This window comes from Triturus cristatus, chromosome 3_2 (assembly GCF_964204655.1).
Source record: "Triturus cristatus chromosome 3_2, aTriCri1.1, whole genome shotgun sequence".
NCBI classification, from domain to species: Eukaryota; Metazoa; Chordata; class Amphibia; order Caudata; family Salamandridae; genus Triturus; species Triturus cristatus.
Window position 1 is genome coordinate 690,043,754 of NC_140584.1, and position 21,770 is coordinate 690,065,523.

The following is a 21,770-nucleotide window of genomic DNA, read 5'->3' on the forward strand; positions in this document are numbered from 1 at the left end:
GGGGATTGCCACTGGCAGTATGTCCCGCCTCTGTCAGAGGCATGCATTTCCTTCAATTTTAATCACTGTGTGCATGATATGACTCCGAAATACATTGGAGCTGGGTAGCTGCCACCAGTTTATGGGTGGGGAGGGAAGGGGGGTGGGTTATGTTGTTCCTTTACATGTTGTTTTTTTGGGAGTTCTACCTCTGGGGGAGCACCTTCCCCACTGGAAGGCATAGAGACACCACCTGTCGCAAAAGAAAGATGGGTTATAGATATATCTCCCCCTTTAGGATGCGCTTATTCCTCGCCTCATAATTATGGAATCTGTACTTGTTCTTGTAGATCCTTTTTCTCTCTGGGAACAGGCTGGGATATGTGTCTAGTAGCATACATCAACCCTGGACTCTTCATACTGAGGTGCTTCGTATGCACCATCTGTCTGAACTGTATCGCAGTATATGTAAACTGCCAATAGACACACGTTTGACAATAAAAAGATATTTACATAAAAAAAACTGGTGCAAGATCTATAGTGCCAAGATCCAGAATTGAATAAGCTGCATTAGAATCATAGCCCAAATATAAGTAATACTCTTTGGAGAAGGGAAGGCTTCATAAGGGTTGTTTCAAGTATAGCCCTAATAAAAGTCAGTCTCTGTGTGGGAGTCACGTAATACTTCCGGATGTTGATGACAAAGCATTGTCTGTCTGTTGATGATGTTTTTTAATCCGTGTCTCCAGTATAAAATACATCAGCTTCTGATCTCAGCAGCAAAACTGCCATGAACTTTGTAAAGACATGTGGTGCTCTTGTCAGTCTAAATAAAAGGACTACAAACTGACAGTGTTCGGATCCCACGGAGAGCACTCAAGTAGACCCTGTTGGCTTAGACAATCAGAAGATGGCTGGCAGATATCCTGGAGGTCCACGGACGGTTACCAAATGTCCACATTCAAGGATAAAAGCACTAGCCTCAGGGACAGCATCTTGAATTTATCCTGCAGGAGGAACAGCTTCAGAAGACCTCTGTCACCCATACTTCTTGAGGACCAAGAAGTAAAGGGAATATACTCCTGTGTCCCTCTCTTCCGCAGCCAGCAAGGTGTCTAGGCTTAAGGTCTGAGCTGGTAAGCATGCTATGAATGAAGGGTGGCTGGTCTGGCAGGGGGAATAATAATGATAAGGTCTAACCATCTAGATCCACTGCTGCACATATCGGTTTGTCATGATCACCCATCACTGAGTGATAAAAAGTGAGACCCTAACCCCTCACCAGAAGGTAATGCGATGAACAGGGATTCAGAGGGGTTTGGTGGCTGCAAAGGCCACCAGAGGTAGTGGGGTCGGATCAGTTGCTGCTGATGCCTCCTAGATCTAACCTCGACTGAAAAGGAGGAGAACACATTTGCTGCAGCATTTGTACAGGCTGAAACTATTGTCGTTGTTGGGACACTACAGCCTTTAAATAACTATGGAACTTCTGATACTGTTGGTGGAATTGTTGCACAAAGAGGGCCATGCTTAAGTCACAATATGTGGCCCTTCTATTCTTGATCCAGTCGGTGAAGTCAGCTTTCCACCCAAAAAACCGCTCACCATCAAAGTGAATATCCAGGAACATAGCCTGAACATCTAATATAAATCCAGTGGAATGCACCGAAGCATGCTGATGCCACTTAACAACCATAAAAATAGACACAGCAACAGTGTCTGCAGAGTTGAAGCCATGCTTTAGTATCTGTTTTGATGCTTCTAGACTACAACCCAGCAGGTCAGAGAATGACTTTTTCATATGTTCTAAAAGCTGCAAGTTTGCATGTTCCCATACAGCATAAACATACCAAGAAATAGGTAGTATTAGCTGTGCACATAGACAAACATTACAACTCGAGGCAACCAGCATTTTGAAATCCATAGGTAGGAGAGCAGTAAGGAAAGCATCCGAGTTCCTAACAAACTCTATGGTGATGAATATGAGTCTCAAAGATGGGTAAAAAAAGGGCAGAGCGCCCTCCATGCAGGGCAAATATACAAATTCACCAACCCACCTTCCTCACTATCTGCACAGTTGCAGAATACCCTAATCATCAGTCACAGGACACGGTCTTACCAGAATCAATCCTGCAAATGATTCAAGACTAAAATTTGTGGGGTAGGGTGGAGTTTTCATTGCTGAGAGAGAATCTCCGTTATCTTGCAGAGTTCACCAAAAAAGATGGGAATCGAATAGCCACTGTTGAAGAGGAACAGCACTCCTTCACAGAACTTGAAACTACAGGCCAGGACAATTCATCTGGAAAGACGTGCAGTAGATGCTGAAGGCAGATCACAGAAGAAAAGTCTAAAGTTGAAAGGCATACCGGAGGGGCTGGAAACTTCCCGCTCGCAGAACAATATTTAATGACTTGGTTTAGAACTTGGGTAAATGAGTATTTCTGTTTAGAATTAGAAACAGCCCACAGAGTTTTAACATCCAGGCCTTCCCAGGCGCCCTGCCAGGGAGATTGTGAACTATGTAAGATGTTAATCACAAAATGGCTCAATAAAAGCAAGGGATTCGCTGTGATTCCTGAAAGTCAAGATATACCATACTACACAGTTGGGATGCAGCAAATGCCAAGGTCCTGCAATGAGATAAAAAAAACTTAGGGCAATGCAACAACCATAAAAGTTGAAGCATCAGGCCAAGCTAAATAACATATTCCAGGTGAAATACATTTTTTTCAAGACGAGGAAGTCTGTGTAGGAATGGGTGTAGAAATGAAAGGGTCTCAAGGAAGATCACCCCAGGAGCGCCGGTTGCCTCAAGAATCTGTTAATCGTCCCTCGCCAAAAGATAGAAGATATCACCACAATTATCGGAGAATTAATGGCTCTTAAAGATGGAAGACTGAGCTTGGTGGAGACCTCTCCACTTCAGAGTCCAGCGACCACAATGGCCCTGGTCTCTCCAGAGCACGAGCTTTGGAGATTCTTGTAATGTGGACATTCTGGTATAATGCTTGAATGTCGGCGAGGGGTGAAAGCAAGATATCGATTTTCTGGGAGGGAGTGTAGCTTCCCAGGATTTGGGAGAAACAGACTAAAGGTTCTGCATCAGGTGCAGCTGGAGGGCTTGGGTTGTGCCCCCTTTGCTGAATGCTCTATAGTAATTGTAATATGGTGGCTTAAAGCCTAGTACCTATGTTTCAGTGATAGAGCTATATACAAATTATCATGCCATGATTTAGGGGCAATAGATACTTTCTGTTTAGAAGTGTAGTGAGGAGCAGAGTTGAAAATGGGTAATTTACTGTAGTTGATAAGTTTTGATGTACGCATAGACAAGAAACACCTTATATTTGCTATGACAAGCAAGGGTAGGCAGCAACAATAGAAACATCTCCGGGAATATTAGTGGTTTAAATAAAACTAAACTGCGAGCAATGATGCAAACCATTAAAAATCTATTGCCAAATGTACTCCATCACCAAGAATACCATGTTTTGGGCACTATCTGTGCCTTTCTGGGCGAAGACGCTTGGAGGAATGACCCTGAACAGTGATCAGTGTTGACATGCCCTCCCACACTCATACAGAGTATCCTAAAAGAGATGGCATGCTAACGGTAGTAGCACTCGAAGGGAGGACAATGGTTGGTGGCAACCTCAACACTATAGTAGATCCACATTTAGATATGGGTGCCTCGCATCACATTAGAGTGACAACATTTGCGGGCTGGATAGCCTCAATCGGGATCAGTGACGTTTGAGGGTGGGACACCATGGAGTAAACTTTGTATTCTAAATCACACCGCTCCTACTAAAGGCTAGACTAATATTTAATTCCAGCCTCGGACCAGAGCAAGGTTACCGCATCCTGTCCAGATGCCTTTTAGACCATTCCTCGATAGAGATATCTCTCTCCAGTACCCAGAGAGACCAATGACCACTGACAGCTGAACACTTGGTAGTTATGGGATGTACATTTCTCTGTTTACTTGAGGGAGGAGATCAACTACTATTTGGAGTTGATCACGGACTCAGTGTCCTCCAATAACACTCTGTGGGAGGCACCCAAAATGGAATGTGGGGAAAAGCAATCTCCTACACTGCTGGGAAAAATAAATGCCTGTCCGGAGAGGCAAGTACTGTTGTCAGAACCACTATATTGGATGCCTTCAGAAGAGGAAATACTTCAGCAGTTAGAGGCGGCCTGAGATGTGATAAGAGGGCTCCTGATGGATTTAGCTAAGATAGAATGGGTCGTATCTCAACAGGAGATTTAGGATGTGGGTGATAAAATGGGCAAGTTGATGTTGAGGCTAGCTAATAACGACAAGAAAGCTAGAATAATACCCAATGTGTGTCACCCAGTGACAGGACAAGAGACAGATTCAAGTGACACAGCAAATGTATTTGCTAATTATTATGAACAAGTACATGCCAAGAAAGCCTGACTGATCTGAAACTTGAGAATCAGTAAGCAGATCTACCCGTCCCCAGACTCCAAGCTGAAAACAAAATTGCTTTAGATCTCCCGATTTTCAGAAGTCAAAATGCTGAACGCCATAGAGGATGTGAAATCTGGGAAGACACCAGCCCACAATGGATTTCATTTAGAATTCATAAAAAAGAATATGTCTGTATAGTCTGGCAGTTACTGGTCAAGTAAGAGAAGGCCCTAGAGGTGAGAAGACTGCCCCACGACCTCTACAGTACCACCACTGTTGGCATTCCCAAATCTAACAAGCTGCCTACCGACCGTGTCTTGTATAAGCCAATTCCTCTAAATAATTTAGAAATGACAATATTAGCCAAGGATCTTGCAAACAGATTGGTCGGGTCATACGGCCCCTTATTAAATGGGTTTATGCCAAATATTGGCACATGCCAATGCATCCGATGACTGAAGATGGCAGTAGCTACTACAGAGGTGATTCATGACCATAATGTCATGGTTCTGATAGATTTTGAGAAAACATCTGATTCTATTGTGTGTTTATTTCTCCTTCAGGTATTTGAGAACATGGATTTCAGTCCCTTGTTTCGCTCCTAGGTTTGGCTATTGTACTCTGCTTCCAGGGCACTTATGTGGGTCAACAGATTGCTCTCCTGCCAAACAGAGTGGGAGCACAAGACAGGGTTTTCCCCGTCACCCTCTCTTTTTGCCCTTGTTGTCAAGTCCCTTGCTGAGAGGATATAATGGGAAGCGCAGGTATGGATTATCAGGTGGAGGAGTGAACATAAGAAGCAAACTCATTGTTTGCATATGACGTGCTGCTCTAAAAGAGGCCTGACTTATCCGTTATGTGATAGATGCAAGTACTAAAGGTTTATGGAGATTTCTCCGGTGTTAAGGTTAATTGGGAAAAGCCCATCTAAGCCTCCGATTATCTGAGGGGAGTAGGGGGTATTTGAGTCTCAGCACTCAGGCTTTCTACGTCCACATTAGTTATTTAAGAATGCAGATCACGGGGGTGTGGCTTGCCGAGCCAAGATGGTGGACGCACTCTAAGAGTGCTCCGGGACCCCTCCACCTTCCGCCTGTAATCCTCGCCGAAAATGAGCCATCAGGACCTGTATCTCGCGCCTTACCCGGCATTGTGCTCCTGGCGGGGTGTCCGGAGGTGTGGACCGTCGCACCGGGACCTCCTGAGGTAGCGGACTGGCCCGCCGTGTGCCGCGGACAAAATGGCGCCTCCCTTTCACTGACTGCAGCGCTGGCCGATCCTTGGAGTCCTCCACGGGAAGCGGTACCTGGCCCCGGGAGCTGAGGGGCTCTTCGAAACTGACCTCCGGGTCGACTGTGGCCGACGGCCCGGATTGAAGCTGGGCTTTTCTTCCTGCCGCCCGCTGACTTTTGTGTGCGGCTGCTCAGGCCCAGCCCTCCGGCGGCGCGGCCGCATCACCGCTTGCTGTGTTGGGCAGCGGGGGGAGAGGAGACGGATGCTGTCACCCCCCGCACACCAGTGTGAGCCCCAGAGCTGTGCTGTGACAAGCGGCGCTGCGAGTGACTCCTGAAGACAGCGAGCCCGCCCGTGCCTTGGCCATCTGGCGGAGTGGCCGGGAGATCGGCTGCCTTTTGGGGTGGCGGGAGCCACGGAGTGTGGCGGTGCGCCCGAGGCGAGTGGAGGAGCCGTTGGCATCCGCTGCCCTGAGGAGTGACTTGCACCGGAGCGGGTGAGTCCTAGCGGCGGTGGGGTCCAGGGACAGTTGATTGGGGAGCACCCCGTGCACACAGGCAGTCAGCGTCAGGGGGGCCTGCCCTAAGCAGCCCCCCTTGTTACCCGACCCGGCTGGTTCTCCCCCCGGACTATAAGCTGTTGGAGCCTCCTCCCCTCCTGGGCTGGCGGGGACCGGATACCGCGCTTTGGGCCGTGTGGCGGGCCCTGGGCTGAGGTTGGCCCGGTTCTCCATATCAGCCGCAGAACTGAGCAGCGGAGAGCATACTGCTGATTCTCTACCGCCTTGATGGCCATGGGTTGGCTGTCCTTGCCCGGGTGACTGTGTTGGAGCAGGCATGGCGGAGGGTCCTTCCTATCTTAATGCCACATCCTGATTTCCCCCCAGGCCGCATCAACAACTGGGGACCTGCTGTTGGGGCTTTTGGCCGCACACACCGAGCGGCACCTGTTTGGTTGTCTGTGAGGGCCCGCTGGTCCGCATCTGTGGCGCTGGGCAGTGGCCTTGGGTGGCGGCCCCCTCCCCCATGCCACCGCACTCCAGAATCTTGGCTCCGAAAGTGGGGCGGCTTGTTGTCTCTTTTAATTACCGCCTGAGTTGTGGGGGTTGTGGCCTCGACCAGCGGGGCGCTACCTGCGGCCCTGGGGCCTGGACTCTATCCATTTCACCCTGCCCCCCCCCCCCCTCCTCCCTGAAGACCCACTTTGTCCGGGACAGCGGAGATGGTCTTAACTGCGCCACGGCGTTGGTTGTCCCACCCGCTTGACTTTGGGCCGCCCACAGGGGCTCGCTGGTTCCCCCCCACTGCAGGACCCACCTACAGGGTACCCGGGCGCTGCAGCTCCTCGGGGTGCCACCATGGGAAAGACAGACAGGTCGGCGAAGGCTCCTGCCACCCAAACCAAAATGGACCATTTCACCACCTTGGAGGCAGGCACAACTGGGGGAACCGCGGAACAGGAGCCACCGCCCTCAACGGATTTATCTACTATCCTGCAAGCCATCCACGCCTCGCAAACCTCGGTGGAGGGCAAAATCACGGAGGTGCGCGTGGACATGACTCTTATTAGGCAGGATCTCCGAAATGCCAACACCCGGATCAAGGAAACTGAAACCCGTATCTGCACCGTAGAAGACGATGTAGAGCAGCTCAAGGGGCAGGTGACTCGCCTTCAATCTCACACTCAGGAGCTGCACCGCCAGGCGGAGGACGCAGAGAACAGGTCCCGACGCAATAATCTCCGCCTGGTGGGCTTCCCGGAGGGGGCAGAGCAGGGCTGCACGGCGGACTTTCTGGAGAAATGACTCAGATCATGGGTCCCTGAAGGTTCTCTCTCTCCTTGGTTCGCGATTGAGCGGGCGCATCGGTCCCTGGCTCCTAAGCCTCTTCTGGGTGCGGCCCCCCGACCAATCATAATGCGGGTCTTTAATTTCAAAGACCGGGACGCCATCCTGTCAGAGGCCCGCAAACAGCAGCGGCTCCTACACGAAAATCGCACTATCCGCAGCCGGAGGGTGTGCCTGGTCTTACCACATTCCTTTCCTTCCTGATAGTCTCGTTTATGCGCATCCTGAAATGAGGAGGGGTCCTCCACGCTTTCCCATTCCCAAGCATTTTAGTTTGGTTGTTCACTATTTGTTTGCTGTTAGGGCGACAGATGCTTCTGTTCCTGAAGTGTAGGGTAGGGGTGGGGGGGTGGGACCGTTGTCCCGAGTTTTTTCCTCAATTTTGTGTTTTTTTTGTTTTTAGTTTTATCACTCCAGCACTCACAAAGCACCCTGACGTACACCCGATAAGACAGACAGACCGGACCTCCCCTTTCAGACTTGTAGTCCCGCCGCTAACCCAAACGCCATGTCCGACACACCATTAATAAACGCCCCCCTGCGCATCATGTCCTTGAACGTTAATGGTCTCCTGGACCGCTTTAAACGCATGGCTGTCCTCAGATATGCGCAGCGCCTAGGGGCGGACATCTTACTCTTACAAGAAACCCACCTGCTGGGTAGTCGCTGCCCCTTCTTAACGTGGTACGGCTATGATAGGGTGTGGCACTCGGGGTTTACAAGGAGTTCCCGAGGGGTGGCGATCCTGGTGAAATGCTCCCTTCCTCTGGTGACTGTCCAGACGACTCTTGATGCCCAGGGCACTCTTGTGGCCCTCAGTGGCACACTAAACGGCAACCCGCTTAATCTGGTGTCCCTTTATTCTCCCCCTTGATGCTGACGATGAACCTGACTAAGTCTGTTGACCTCCTGGCGTCTCTGCCCCCTGGTCCTACATTCCTTGGGGGCGACTTTAACGCGTTCTCATCACCCGACTGCGACACGACAGGCCCTCCGTCCCCTGGTAGAATTGCACAAGCCAAGCAGCTGAGGTCTTGGTCCGCATCCCTGGGTTTATGCGTCGCCTGGCGAATATGGCACCCTCACTCTAAACAATTCACGCACACCTCAGCGGCACACCACACACAGGCACGCATTGACGCCATCTTCGTTCCTTCAACGGACTGTCTTTTGATTCAGGATGTCTTGCTTCTTCCTAGAGGTAACTCGGACCACTCGCCAGTGATGATCCGTACAGGTTCCCCCCCCGCCTCTGTCCGGCAAACATGGAGGTTAAATGCCTGGTTTCTTCAAGACAAAGATTTCAGGAAGGCGGTGAAGCGGGAACTAAAACAGTACTTTCTCTCCAACGAGGGCTCCGTGTCCTCCCCAGGCACCCTATGGGAGGTGAGCAAGGCCACGATTAGGGGGGTCGCCAAGGGCCAACTCACGCTCCAGCGACACACCCAACTGGAACAGATTACCTCGCGGGAGGCGCAAGCCCTGCGCCTTGAACGTGCCCCGGCCCGATCCCCTGACGCTTCCGACACAAGACTTCTGACCCGGCTCAGGTCGGAGATTAAGCAGCTATCGCTGGTCGCGGCCAAACTCCTTTGGCGCTCCTCCGTGGCCAGGGTGTATGGATGGGGCGACAAGAATGGCTCGCTTCTTCACCGCCTAGCTACGTACCCAAGGGTGAACCGTATAATTCCTGAAATAGCGGCACCAGATGGGTCACTGTGCCGTGTCCCAATGGAGATGGCGCAGGCCTTTGCCACTTACTACCACCGGCTATACGAAGCCCGCGCCCCAACCCTGTCCCTTATGGACCTGATGGTCATGGAGGGTGGCCGCCTTCCGTGTGTAGATGCCGCTGCTCAAGCCAGTCTGGACCGTCCCATTTCCCGTGAGGAAATTGGAGAAGCAATTGCTCGTTTCGTCCGGCAAGACACCGGGCCCAGATGGTCTTCCTCAAGAATACTATGCTCACTACCGGGATGTCCTCATCCCTCACCTTGATGCACTGTTTCGCGAAACTGTGGAGAAGGGCTCCTTTCCTCAGGAGACGGACATAGCCACCATTGTAGTCCTTCCGAAATCCCAGCCCCCCGCCACACAGTGCGCAGATTATCGCCCCATCTCCCTCATCAACACTGAGGTCAAACTGTTCACCACCCTTCTTGCCCAGCGACTCAAACCCCACCTGTCTACGATGGTCCATCCCGATCAATGTGGGTTTATGCCCTCTCGCGGCACCCGACACGGTCTTCACAGACTGCACTCGTCCTTGGCCCATCGCCACCTCCTCATCCCATACCTTGCACTTCTTCTGGTAGACTTTGAGAAGGCCTTCAACTCGGTGGACTGGGGCTTCCTTCAAGATGTTCTTGACATGATGAGACTTGGTCCCCGCTTTCGGCCGATGGTCAAGGTTCTGTACGCCCTCCCGAGGGCTCGTGTTCTGGTAAATGGAGTCCTGTCGGAGCCCTTCTCGGTCTGTAGAGGGACGAGGCAGGGTTGTCCCCTTTCCCCCCTGCTTTTTGCCTTAGTGATGGAGCCCTTGGCGTCTTTGATGCGGTCTTGCGATCGGATGCAGGGATGGGAATGGCCCAGCGCTGAACCGGATAAAATTGCCCTCCACGAGGACGACGTCCTCATCTATTTGGCAGATCCCGCACGGTCTGGCCCCCATTGTCTCCGCATCTTGCAATCCTTCGAACAGGCCTCGGGCCTCCGTTTGAATCCCAACAAATCAGCCCTGGTTCCCCTTCACCTCTCCCGGGACTGCTTTGACTGGCAATCCGAGATACCTCTACGTCGTCTATCATTCAAGTACCTGGGGATCTGGGTGACCTTGCTGCCCGAGCTCAGCTTGGCCCTCAATGTCACTCCACTGGTGAAGCGAGCCAAGGCAGACCTCCAGTGGTGGCAGTCGCTGTCCCTCAACCCCATGGGGAGAGTGGCCCTTTTTAAGATGATGGTGCTTCCCCGCTTCCTTTACATGGACGGGTCACGCAACGAAAAACTGTTCTTCACTACAGCTATGGTGGTAGCTAAAAGAGACATTGCGGCCTCCTGGAAATGCCCTGAACCCCCAAGTATGGGGCGTTGGCAGACTGGGGTGGATTGGTGCGCCACACAGGATAAAGTTATGTATGTGGCACGTGAATGCCCTAAGAAATATCGCAGAATTTGGGGGAAGTGGCTGGGGGGGAGGGGTCTAATCGTGAAGGGTTTGACTGTTTCCATCTCATTTTTGTTTTATTAATGTCTGTACATTGGGTAACGAGAACTTGTGTATGTGATTCTCGATTATTGAAATACGGTGCTGACTGGTTGGTGCATTCCTTCTGTAAACTAAATAAATATTTGTTTATCAAAAAAAAAAAAAGAATGCAGATCACAAGCGAGTGGAGCCTGAACATCATTTCACTTCAACACAAAATTATACATCATTAGTACAATTAAAGATGTGTGTTGTAAACTCCCTCTGTCGATAATGGGGAGAGTAACACCGTTTAAAATGATCGTACTGCCCCTTGCTGTTTTACACAGTTCAGACCTTCCCTTGTATACCACCTAGGAGCTTTTTCAATAGTTAGTAATCATTATTAACTAGTTACGTTGGCGCTGGCGGACCCCCAAGGGTTCCCATTTAACAAGTGAGTATGATGACAATATGACAGGGGCTGAAAGTGACATATTCAAACTTTATTACTGGGTAGCCCATAAACACCAATTAATGTGGGGCTTTTTGTGAAAACTTTAGACTTAACTAGTCTCAGTTGTTTTGTTATCTACAAATGAGATATACACTTAAGGGTTACAAAGATAAGAACAATTGAACCCCATGCCATAGCTCAACCCACTGTAGTCTCAAATAGTTAAGGAGAGGGTTAAAGTGTAGCCAATTTCTAAGCTCCTTAGAGCTTTGGTGGTTAGTACTGGAGAGCTGTTTAAGTCCCTTCGAGAAAGATGAGACGGAAAACCAGGGAATTTCTGAGGAGACAGTGGGCTGAGGTCAAGATGGCAGCCAGACAATTGGTGATTCCAGAAAAATTACATCTTATTCAAGTCAAATATTTTCATAGGGAATATTATATGCCTGAAATGCTATGGAAAAGAGGAAATAGAACAGCTCCCAACTATTTGTTATGTAATAAGGTCTTGGGTAACTTTTTGCACTCAGTGTTGGATTGCCCTATGATGCAAGATTACTGGGCCTGTATCCACTGTATGCTTGAAGTAGTAATAGGTATTCCCTTTGTTAAAAACCTGAAAATGGCTATACTTAATATACTGCTTGACCTGGATGTTAATAGAGGGCCACAAATATTGGTGGCAATCGAGTTTGCTGTAGCTTAAAGACATAGCCCGCCAATGGAGATCTTCCTATGTTCTTCTTGTGTCTGAATGGACCAGAGGAATTGATTATTTTGCCTTAGCCAAGGAAACAATTTATAAAGCTATGGAATGGCCCCAAAAACACGAAAATATTTGGGTTGAATGGTGGGAACATCTTCATATAGAGCTGCAGAGACCATGATTTATATTTGGATAATCAACTATATTTGCCCTTTCTGTATACAATATTGATATATTGTGGTGGTACAGAAAGATGTTGTAAGTTATGTGCATCACATGGGAAATGCCACTGCCTCACTGTGAGAAACTAGATGAGAGCGAACAGATGAAAATAGAGCCAAGTAAATTGTTACAAACAACGTTACCCAAGGACAATTGTTTCATTTAAAGGATAATTAAAGTTGCCGTACACTTAGAGAACTTCATTTCACTCTAACAAGGGAATGCAAAGTTCAGATAAACAACAGTGCTGCCAAACAAAACCAAGAGCCCTGATGAGAGTCCATTTATTCGTCAAAAGAGACTTGAAACGCGTTGGCTTTATCACGATATAGGATAAGAACACGGAGGAATTATAAATTTGGATTTTGTCTATATATAGAGGAAAAGTCCCATGTATCACGACATTAGTGTTGTCCCCGTGTTCCCTCATTCTTCCTTAATTGAAATGTTTAAGCATGTAACATCTTTTGAATGTCTACAAAATAATATGTAGATTAGAAATAATATTTGGGTTGTGATGCTAAAGGCCACACAAGGTTATTAAGATAATAGGATGTATTGTTTATGATTTCTTCACTTATGTATGTTCATATTGTGTATCACCAGTGGAACCCTAACCCCTGAGGCGGAAGCCGGAGGAGATACTCGCTATTTTAAAAAATTGTTCTTCTCTGTGTTTACATATTTTAAAACTTCTATCTTTACCTGAGCTCTTCTTTGGGTGAAAGCGCCAAGCAGGCTCAACACATTACAGCGGAACTAGCGCTGTTTTGGCACATTGTTGTTCACGGCCGCCATCGCAGCAGACGCGAGGCCACGCCCACCTGACAGGCCACGCCCACCCACCCCCGCCTATTGAATGTGCCTCCCACGCGAGCGCAGCGGGAGCGCCGTTTGCGCGCCGAAGGCGCGCATAAGGCAAGCCCGTCTGGGCCCGTCCGGGCCCGGACGGACCCAGGCCCAGGGATGCTGCCAGATCCATCTCCCAGTCGCCTGATGTACTCAGCAGACATGCTTCGCAACCTCCGACCTGAAAAAAACCAAGGTTGTAGTTACACTCACGAAGCAGGTAAACCCTTTACAAGCTGCACACGCTGCCATACAGCCACTCTGACCCCAGCCAATTTCAGGCTACAGCTTGGTCTTCTTAACTGTCGCTCCCTCCCCAAGCACGCACTCGAAATTAATGGGCTGATCCAAGACCAAGGCTTAGACACATTGTTTTTAACAGAAACCTGGCTTTCTGACAGCATGAATGAGGATATTGTTACCGCCCTTCCCCCAGGCTACCTCATCCAAACCCGCCATAGACCCAGAGGAAGAGGAGGCGGGTTGGCCATAATCTACCGCGATCACCTCAACTGTAGAATCAATGACGCCAACATTGAAGACGCTGAAAGCTGCCACTTTTCCCTTCAAACCTCCCCGACGCACTCCCTTTCGGGACTGCTCATCTACCGGCCCCCGGGTACCCTCGGGAAATTCCTTAACGCAGTCACCGAAACGACTTCTCAATTGGCCGCCTCTGTTTCTAACTTTCTTATTGTAGGTGATCTTAACCTCCATTTTACTGATCCCGCTGATCGATCTGCCTCTGATCTACTAGTGGACCTTCTGTCACTCAACATTCGATTGGTGAATAACGAGCCGACCCATGACAAGGGACACCTCTTAGATGCCGTCCTCACTAATGATGCCAATATTACCACGAGTCCTTCTTTGCCACTGCCATGGACCGATCATTTTTTAATCCCCATTTCCTGGGAGTCCCCCACTGCTACCACCCAGTCCGCGAAAATCAAAGTCACCGACAGACGTTGGCACAAACTTGTACCATCCGAATGGTCCTCCGTTCTCTCCAACTCTATGCCATCGTTTTCTTCTGATGCTATCACGGCCGATAAACAGTTTAGCTCCTGGATCACATCCTCGTTGGACATACTCCTCCCTAAAAACACCACCCTCAGACACACCAAACGAATACCCTCGGCCCTGTGGTACACTCCAGAGCTCAAGTCGCTTCGGCAGGACTGTAAAAGAGCTGAACGCTCCTGGAGGATGGAGAAATCCAACACCAATAAGGATGCCTATCTCATCTCCTTATCAGTATACAAATCTGCTATTGGTAAGACAAAAAGTTTGTTCTTTCAGGAAAGAATTGAAAAAGCCGCCTGCTCCAGTAAAGAAACCTATAACATCCTGAAAGAACTTATCAAGGTTCCCGATCCCGTCCCGAGAAACCCCCCAGACCCCAAAGCTGACCAGGAAAAATGCCACCAGCTAGCCAGCTTTTTCCAAGAAAAAATTCAAAAAATCCTTAATTCCATCCCTCCTTCCATTCCTACCATCATTAGCGATCCCCTCGACACTCCGATTTCCCCTAACTTAACTTCTTGGGGGCAAATAACCACCGAAGAAGTCGAGAACACGCTAAAAACTATCAAAAGCGGATCTCCTAGGGACCCCGTATCACTACGGACCCTCAAGGAAGTAGCTCCCATCATCATCCCCCCCCTCACCCATCTGATTAACGCGTCTTTTCAACAGGGAATCGTTCCCCTTAATTGGAAAGCGGCAGTTGTTAAAGCGCTTTTAAAGAAACCCTCCTTGGATCCAGCGGAATTGGCTAATTATAGACCAATATCCCTCCTCCCTGGGACTAGCAAGATCGCTGAGAAACTGGTGAACAAGAAACTTTCCCAGTTTCTTGAATCTAATAATCTGCTAAAAAACTCGCAGACAGGTTTTCGCCCAGGACAGGGCACTGACATCGCCCTCCTGGCGGCGGTGGAGGAGGCCAGAGCACTCTTAGACGAAGGAGGATCAGTGGCAGTGATCCTCCTCGACCTGAGTGCGGCCTTCGACACCGTCAACCACCAACTTTTGATCAAACGGCTCAAGAAGGTAGGAGTAGAAGGCACTGCTCTATCCTGGCTTTCCTCCTTTCTGGCCCAACGGTCCTTTCAGATCTGGGAGAATAACACCTGCTCCTCCGAAACACCCCTCCAATGTGGGGTGCCTCAGGGCTCTTCCTTGAGCCCCACTTTGTTTAACATATACATGGCCCCATTGGAGGAGGTTGTCACCCCGTTCGGAGTGAGCATCGTCAGTTATGCTGACGACACACAATTAGTCGTCTCCCTATCCCACCCCAGTCAACAACCTGCGGACTTATTCAACTGCTTGACGCAGATACAAGAGTGGATGAATAACTCAGCTTTAAAGCTGAATGGATCAAAGACGGACATCCTCCTTCTGGGTCCAAAAGGTCTCACTTTTCCCTTGGACATCTGGCCACCCTGTCTGGGCCCCCCCCCCAGACCCAAAACAGGAAGTAAAAAGCCTGGGAGTATGGATCGAAGCCGATCTCTCATTTACCACACAGGCCAAAAAAGTAGCCGGTACCTGCTTCGGACTACTGAAATCTACGAGAAAGATCCTGCCCCTACTTCCACCCACATCGCAAAGACTTCTCATCCAAGGCCTCATACTTTCCAGGCTCGATTATAGCAACGCAATCTACTTGGGCGCACCCGAAGCAACTCTAAACAAACTTCAGAAAATCCAAAATGCGGCGGCCCGGATCCTCACTAACACCCCGGCCAGAGCTTCAGCCAAACCTGCTCTGAAGCTCCTTCACTGGCTCCCAGTGAGGGAACGAGTGATCTTCAAAGCCTTATGCCTGGCGCATAAGCTTCTGCAGAATCAAGGCCCTCCGATTCTTAGAAAATTCATAAAACCTTACAAAGCCCCAAGATCCCTTCGATCGGACAAGGAGTCCCTTATCATCATGCCCAGATTCAGGAAAGCTCGCTCGGGTGGAAGACGCTTCTCGGTCCACACCGCACGCCTCTGGAACGCGCTCCCCCGAGACCTTAGGAAAGAACCCAACTTCTTACGTTTCAGGAAACGGCTCAAAGCCCACTTGTTCCCTTAATTTTTTTTTTAACTCTCCTCCTTCTGAAACCTGCTGTCCCCCTCTTAGCCGCCGAACCCACTGAGGTAGGGATCTTTAGCGCTGGGATACCTCAGGGTGACTACGCGCTCTATAAAAAATTTTTAATAATAATAATGTCCTTTTTGTGTGGACGCTTTCTGTTTGTAGTCAGATGAAAATCAATAAAAGAACATTAAAAAAAGATTGTTCTCAGTCGGAAAGGTCTGACATGGTGGAAATGAAAGGAGGAGTGTTTACTATACTTTATTTAAAGGTCTGAGTTCAACTGTCTTCAAAATTATCTTGGCTTAGAGGATTTTAAAAATCTGTTGCACAAACAACACTATTGAGAGTTATTGGTCTCAAGCTTTTCACAGGGCCCTTTCCAAAAGCAGGCTCCTAGCACTGCTGGTTTTCTTCATGTGACCCTGCTGCAGAGCTGATTGTAGTTCTAGCTGTATGCAGAAATGGGATGTGGCAAAAGCTACAATCAAAGTTGTGGCAGTCTGTGAAAATGTGTTTCAACAACCAAAACCTTCTTTACTCACCTGGTTTTTTACTTGAGGCACTAGGTCTTCAAGGATATCACCAATGGGATAGGCACGACCAGCCAAGCAGCAGCTATAAAAAAAAAGGGCAGAACCACCAAAAGTTGAAACCAAATAATGCTCACAAATGAGAAAAGATTCACTGCTACTACTTACCATGTGAAATCACATCTCGCAAGAATAAACACAAGAAAATGCCAGACACAACAGACAAGGACACATTTCCAAAGTAGAACTGCATTTTGCAAACAGACTTATGATGGAGACACTAGCTTCCTGAAAATCAATAATTAATTGTAGTATGCTCTGGTACAAGACTAGACTCAGAAAATCAAAATACAAGAACGGTACACTAGGTTGCTCAATAGAAACTTAGTGGTCCACGGTGGCAATAAAACTAGTGCTTTGGGTGTAGCGCACATCTCACTAATGTCATGTCCTACTGGTATCTCCAGGTAACAAAGATTCATGAGAACAGAAAGATCATATAGGCTAATAAGTGTTATGGGGGCATCATCTTTTTAAAGTGTGACTCCGCGGAACAAATAACACCGTTCGGAAGCTGGACTTAGGGTAACGGACTCAGTATGTTTTCAAGAACTCAAGAAGAAATTAATAACTGCTTGTCCAAAGTGACGCTTTTGTCTTGAATTCCTCATCTCAGGTAATAATGATTGATGAATATGAACAATTTATTTACCCTGAGTGATGATTGTGCTGGTGGATAACTATCTAACTTGCGATTCATCACCTCTTGAATCTAGTCTAGACGTAAACTGGAAATAGGGCTAGCTGATCGGTGGCATCTTGGCTCCTTCCTGGCTTAGGGTTCCATCCTGAATATAACATCACAGAACCGTAAAGATAGCACATCACCGAACTGTAGTCATTTCCGGGTCTTCAGATGCAAAGACAAGGCCGAGGACACTGACAGTAATCCAGTGTTTCAAAACTAACTTGGGACTTTATTAACAATTATAAGGCAATCCAAAGGAAAGGGGAGGCAGGCGGGATCTGCGAGAAATCTGTAGGTAGGGAGACTAGCCACTAAAAGGCTCTTCACCGAAGTTCACTTGTTTTTCTGATGGATACTTTTATGAAAAGATTGCTCATCTCTTGTATCCAATATCTAAACAGTACCTTTGAGGTGGTGGGTCTGAGTCTAAGGTGGTCAAACCAAGAAGTCTTGCAACACATATCTAGCAAAAGTTTCCTCCTACTTCAGAGTCTTAGCATTAGTGGCTAGTAAAGGTGTGGTCAAGGTCCAAGACAATGCTGAACACCCAAACTTTGCCCTAGTGGAATGTTAACTGAAATACTGTTGGACCTGGGAGGGGATGGGACGGTGAGGGCTGGAGGAGGGGGGGGGGGGAGGCGTGGTAAAAAACTATTTGCCCCCTGGGAGGCAAGGGGGCAGAATGACTGGGGGGGCGGTCATGGGCAATTGGAGAGCAGGTCCATGCGCAGGGGGGCGGCTCCCCAAAAATTAAATAAAAACATTCCCTGGTCGTCTAGTAGGCTATCCCGATCTGCCCCTCAGGGATCAGAAATAGTTATCCCACGTGTGAGAGCACAGCCCCATCCCCAGGTAGGCAACCATATCCAAGAAAAGTAAATAAGAGATTCTTCTGTGTTCTGGTAGACTTTATGCCCTCACCCTGGGTGGGAAGTCGGGGAAACACCGCATATCCACCCTCAGGGGTGGCTTAAAGACTGCTGTGCCCAGAGGATTTGGGCAGGGGCACAGGCCCAGGAAAGGCTCCTCTCCCGCAACAATAGTTACTTGGTGTCTAGTAGAGAAGATCCCTGATCTGTGTGCCCAGTACATTATTGAAGCAGGAATCCACTAGGGGGAGAGAGTGCTGGAAAAGGGACATTGTTCCCTTTACAACACCGCATCTCCTTGTAGAGTAATGCTTGGTGTAGAGTTATGCCAGCACTAAGCTGTTGCGAACTGATGAGCAAAACCTTGTAGAGCTTTGTGATAACTTGACCTAATTTCCTAATATGGTTACTAATGTCAATGATGAAATCAGTAAATCACAAGAGGGAGTGAAGAGTTAAATATTAAAGGAGGTCCTACACCTCTCAGAAGGGGGCTCAACAGTTAACAAGACAGTAATAGTTCTTCGAAGGTCAAGGAGTCACAAAGGGCAGGGCCCCGTGGCTGTAACTGCTGTCGCGGGGAGACCTGAATCTCAGCTCTTGGTGCCCTCACATACCTGTTAGGGTGTGATGCTTAATCACTGGGCTCTCCTCGTCTGGCAGGCATTGCAATGCCTGACGGGCCTGGGGGCTCAATGTCAGACATCTTTTGATCTGGTAACGAAAGTGATAAGTGTAGGGTGAGGGATATCTGAAAAAGTCTCTGTTAACCTTCCAACAATTGTATGATGAAAAGGGTAACAGGACTGAGTAAAAGCAATTGTGATATTGTGAGGTCATAATGTACCAAGATGCGGTTAACTAAGTGAGGTCAACATGTTTCTTGCCTAGAGAGCCCAGAGGTCAGGCGGCACTTCGTCAGGACCAAAAAAGAATATAGTGTTTGAGAGGAGGCATAATAAGAGCAGGGAGTGAGCATAAGAGGGGGTGGCTTCCAACTCCCAGTTTAAAAAGTGTCAGATAGAAAGTGTGAATCCTGAGCACAATAATAAAGGCAGAAAGATTTTTGGGTGCTCCTTGAGGTAGTGTTGAGGTGCTGGTTGTTAAACCTCTAAATCTCCTAATTGTGAAACATCTACGGGATACTGAGATAGGTTCAGAGAAAATTTGTTAAAATGGGGGTACATATAGTATCCGTGCACTATTTCTAATATCTCATAGTTCCTACCTCATGCATGTAGGAAGAAAAGGGGTTCGTATGAAATGTTGGTGTACAGTCAGATAGTTATATGTTCAGTTCGTACCACGGAATCTCATAGTTCATGCTGTTTCTTGGTGTGGACAGGCGAAAAATCCACCTTTGTTCCATCTTGTAGAGTTTCTTCTTGTGCCAAGAAGAATTAGTTTCTAACACAGTGCAGGATATGTCATCAAGAGAATGGCAATGGTCGATGAAATGTGCACTTATTTTGGGAGTGTTTCTCTCACACTGGATGGTTGCTCCGGTGTTCGATGATCCGGGTCTTGACTGTTCGTGTGGTCATACCAATGTATCTCAGGGGGCATGGACATTCAATGAGGTTGCAATTTTTAGTATTGCAATTTGTATGTGTACGTTGGGTCCAGATCTGGTCGCCATTCAGTGGCACTTCTTTAGAGGGTTTTGTCAGATGGCACACTCCACACTAGCTACAGGAATAGTGTCCTGTGGCAGGTGACATATTCCATAATGTCCTCTGTGATGGCGTGTGCATGGTTAGAGGGCGAGTGTGGACCAATAAGTCACGAAAGTTACTGGTGTGTTTAAAGGCAAAACATCGTGTTGGAATGTTTGGATCGCCGGATTGCACAATCCGCCAGTGTTTCCGCATTACATTCTGTATCTTGTTTGAGTTGGGGGTGAACGTCGTCACGCATGTGATCATGTCATCCTTCCTTGGTCCTAGGTTCCAACAGGGCCTCTCTATTGTTGTTTCTAGCCCTCTTCTGGGATTTTCTGATCGCGGGTGTAGGATAGTTACGGGCAGCTAGATTATGGCTCAGTAGTTCGGCTTCTTTGTCAAAAGTGGCTATGGAGCTGCAGTTCCTGCACAGACTTAGAAATTGGTCAAAGGGAAGGTTATGTCGAAATGCCTTTGGGTGATGGCTGTCATAGCATAGTAGGTTGTTACAATCTGTGTTTTTATTAATGTATTCGTTGAGAGATGGCCATTCCTCAGTCGGAAGGTGAGGTCCAAAAAGTTGATCCCTTGATCTGAAACTGTATGTGTGAACCTTAGAAATGGGTTGAGTGAATTTATCCATTTGTAAAAAGTGTTGCAGGTCTCCTCTCCTGCCCTCCAGAAGATGATGATGTCATCTATGTAACGGCAGCATGTCATGATGTTGATCGAGTACATGTTGTTGTAGATGTAGGCATGTTCAAACTCCGCCATATAGAGGCAAGCCAAGCTTGGGGCAAAGGTGCTCCCCATGGATGTCCCCTGAATCTGGTGGTGCATGGTGTTCTGGAATAAGAAGTTTTCTCGCATGGCTAAGGCTGCACACTCGATAAGGAAGTTGACCGGCGTTTGTGACTTCCAGTTTTCGGCTAATAGGCTAGCTTCTACAACAGCCAAAGTGGCTTTCTGGGGGATGTTGGTGTATAATGCCTCCACGCCTAAGGTAATCAGGTGTGTGATCTCGGCGCTCATGTGGCTCTCGGCGATCAAATTGAGGACATCCCTCGTGTCTTGGAGGTAGGAAAGGATTTTCCTCACAATAGGTTGCAGAAAGTAATCTCAGAATTTGCTCAGGTGTTCCAAGAGCGATCCTATGCCTGGGACAATGGAGCGGCCAGGGGGTGGGAGGGTCCCTTTATGGATCTTGGGTAGGATGTAGAAATAGGGAACCCTCGGGTCCGTATTGATGAGGAACATGGCTTCGTTTTTGGATAACCAGCACTGAGATTTGGCTGAATCCACTAGGGACTGGATCCTGGTGGAGAGAGCATCAGTAGGATCAGCTGTGAGGCGTCTATAGTATCTGGCTTTGGACAATTGGCGTAGGCATTCATTATTTTAATCGGAAGTCTGGAGAATCACAATCGGTCAACCTTTGTCAGCTGGTTTTATGGCGATAGATTCATCGTCAGTCAGAGGCTTGATGGTTTTACGTTCCTGGAATGAGATATTCTGGTATGGTCTTCTGGTATCCAATGCGCTGATGTCTTTGAGGATGGCTTGCTCAAAGGTTAGAATTTCGTGGGGTATCATCCCCTCATTGGGGGTGAAGGTGGAGGGGGTTCTGAGGCCTGTGTCCTCTTCCATGTTGTGTTCTTTGCCCTGAAAGTATGCTCTAAACCTCAGTTTCCTAAAGAATCCATGTAGTTCCCTAGAAAGCGAAAACGGTCTTGTTGGGGGTCGGTACAAACCCGAGATCTTTTTCCAGCACTTGCTTCTCTATAGGGGTCAGTAGTTTGGAAGAGAAATTCACCACAATCTTCGTGGATTGTTCTTGCTCCTGAGATCCATTTGTGGTAGAGACTGGGGTTCCGATTGGTCCTGCAATTGGACTTGATTGTTCCCTCCTCTTCTTCTGCCTATGCCCCTGCCCAGGCCTCTTCCTAATTAAGGT

General features: G+C 48.3%; 1 protein-coding gene across 1 annotated transcript in view; it reads right to left on the reverse strand.

The window, feature by feature from the left end:
- The window catches only part of VPS8 (VPS8 subunit of CORVET complex), a 1,789,524-nt gene that overhangs the window by 980,847 nt on the left and 786,907 nt on the right, over window positions 1-21,770 (reverse strand). Inside the window, exon 25 of the mRNA XM_085648738.1 lies at window positions 16,551-16,623. Within this exon, the coding sequence (XP_085504864.1) occupies window positions 16,551-16,623 (73 nt within the window). The remainder of the gene's footprint in view (window positions 1-16,550; window positions 16,624-21,770) is intronic.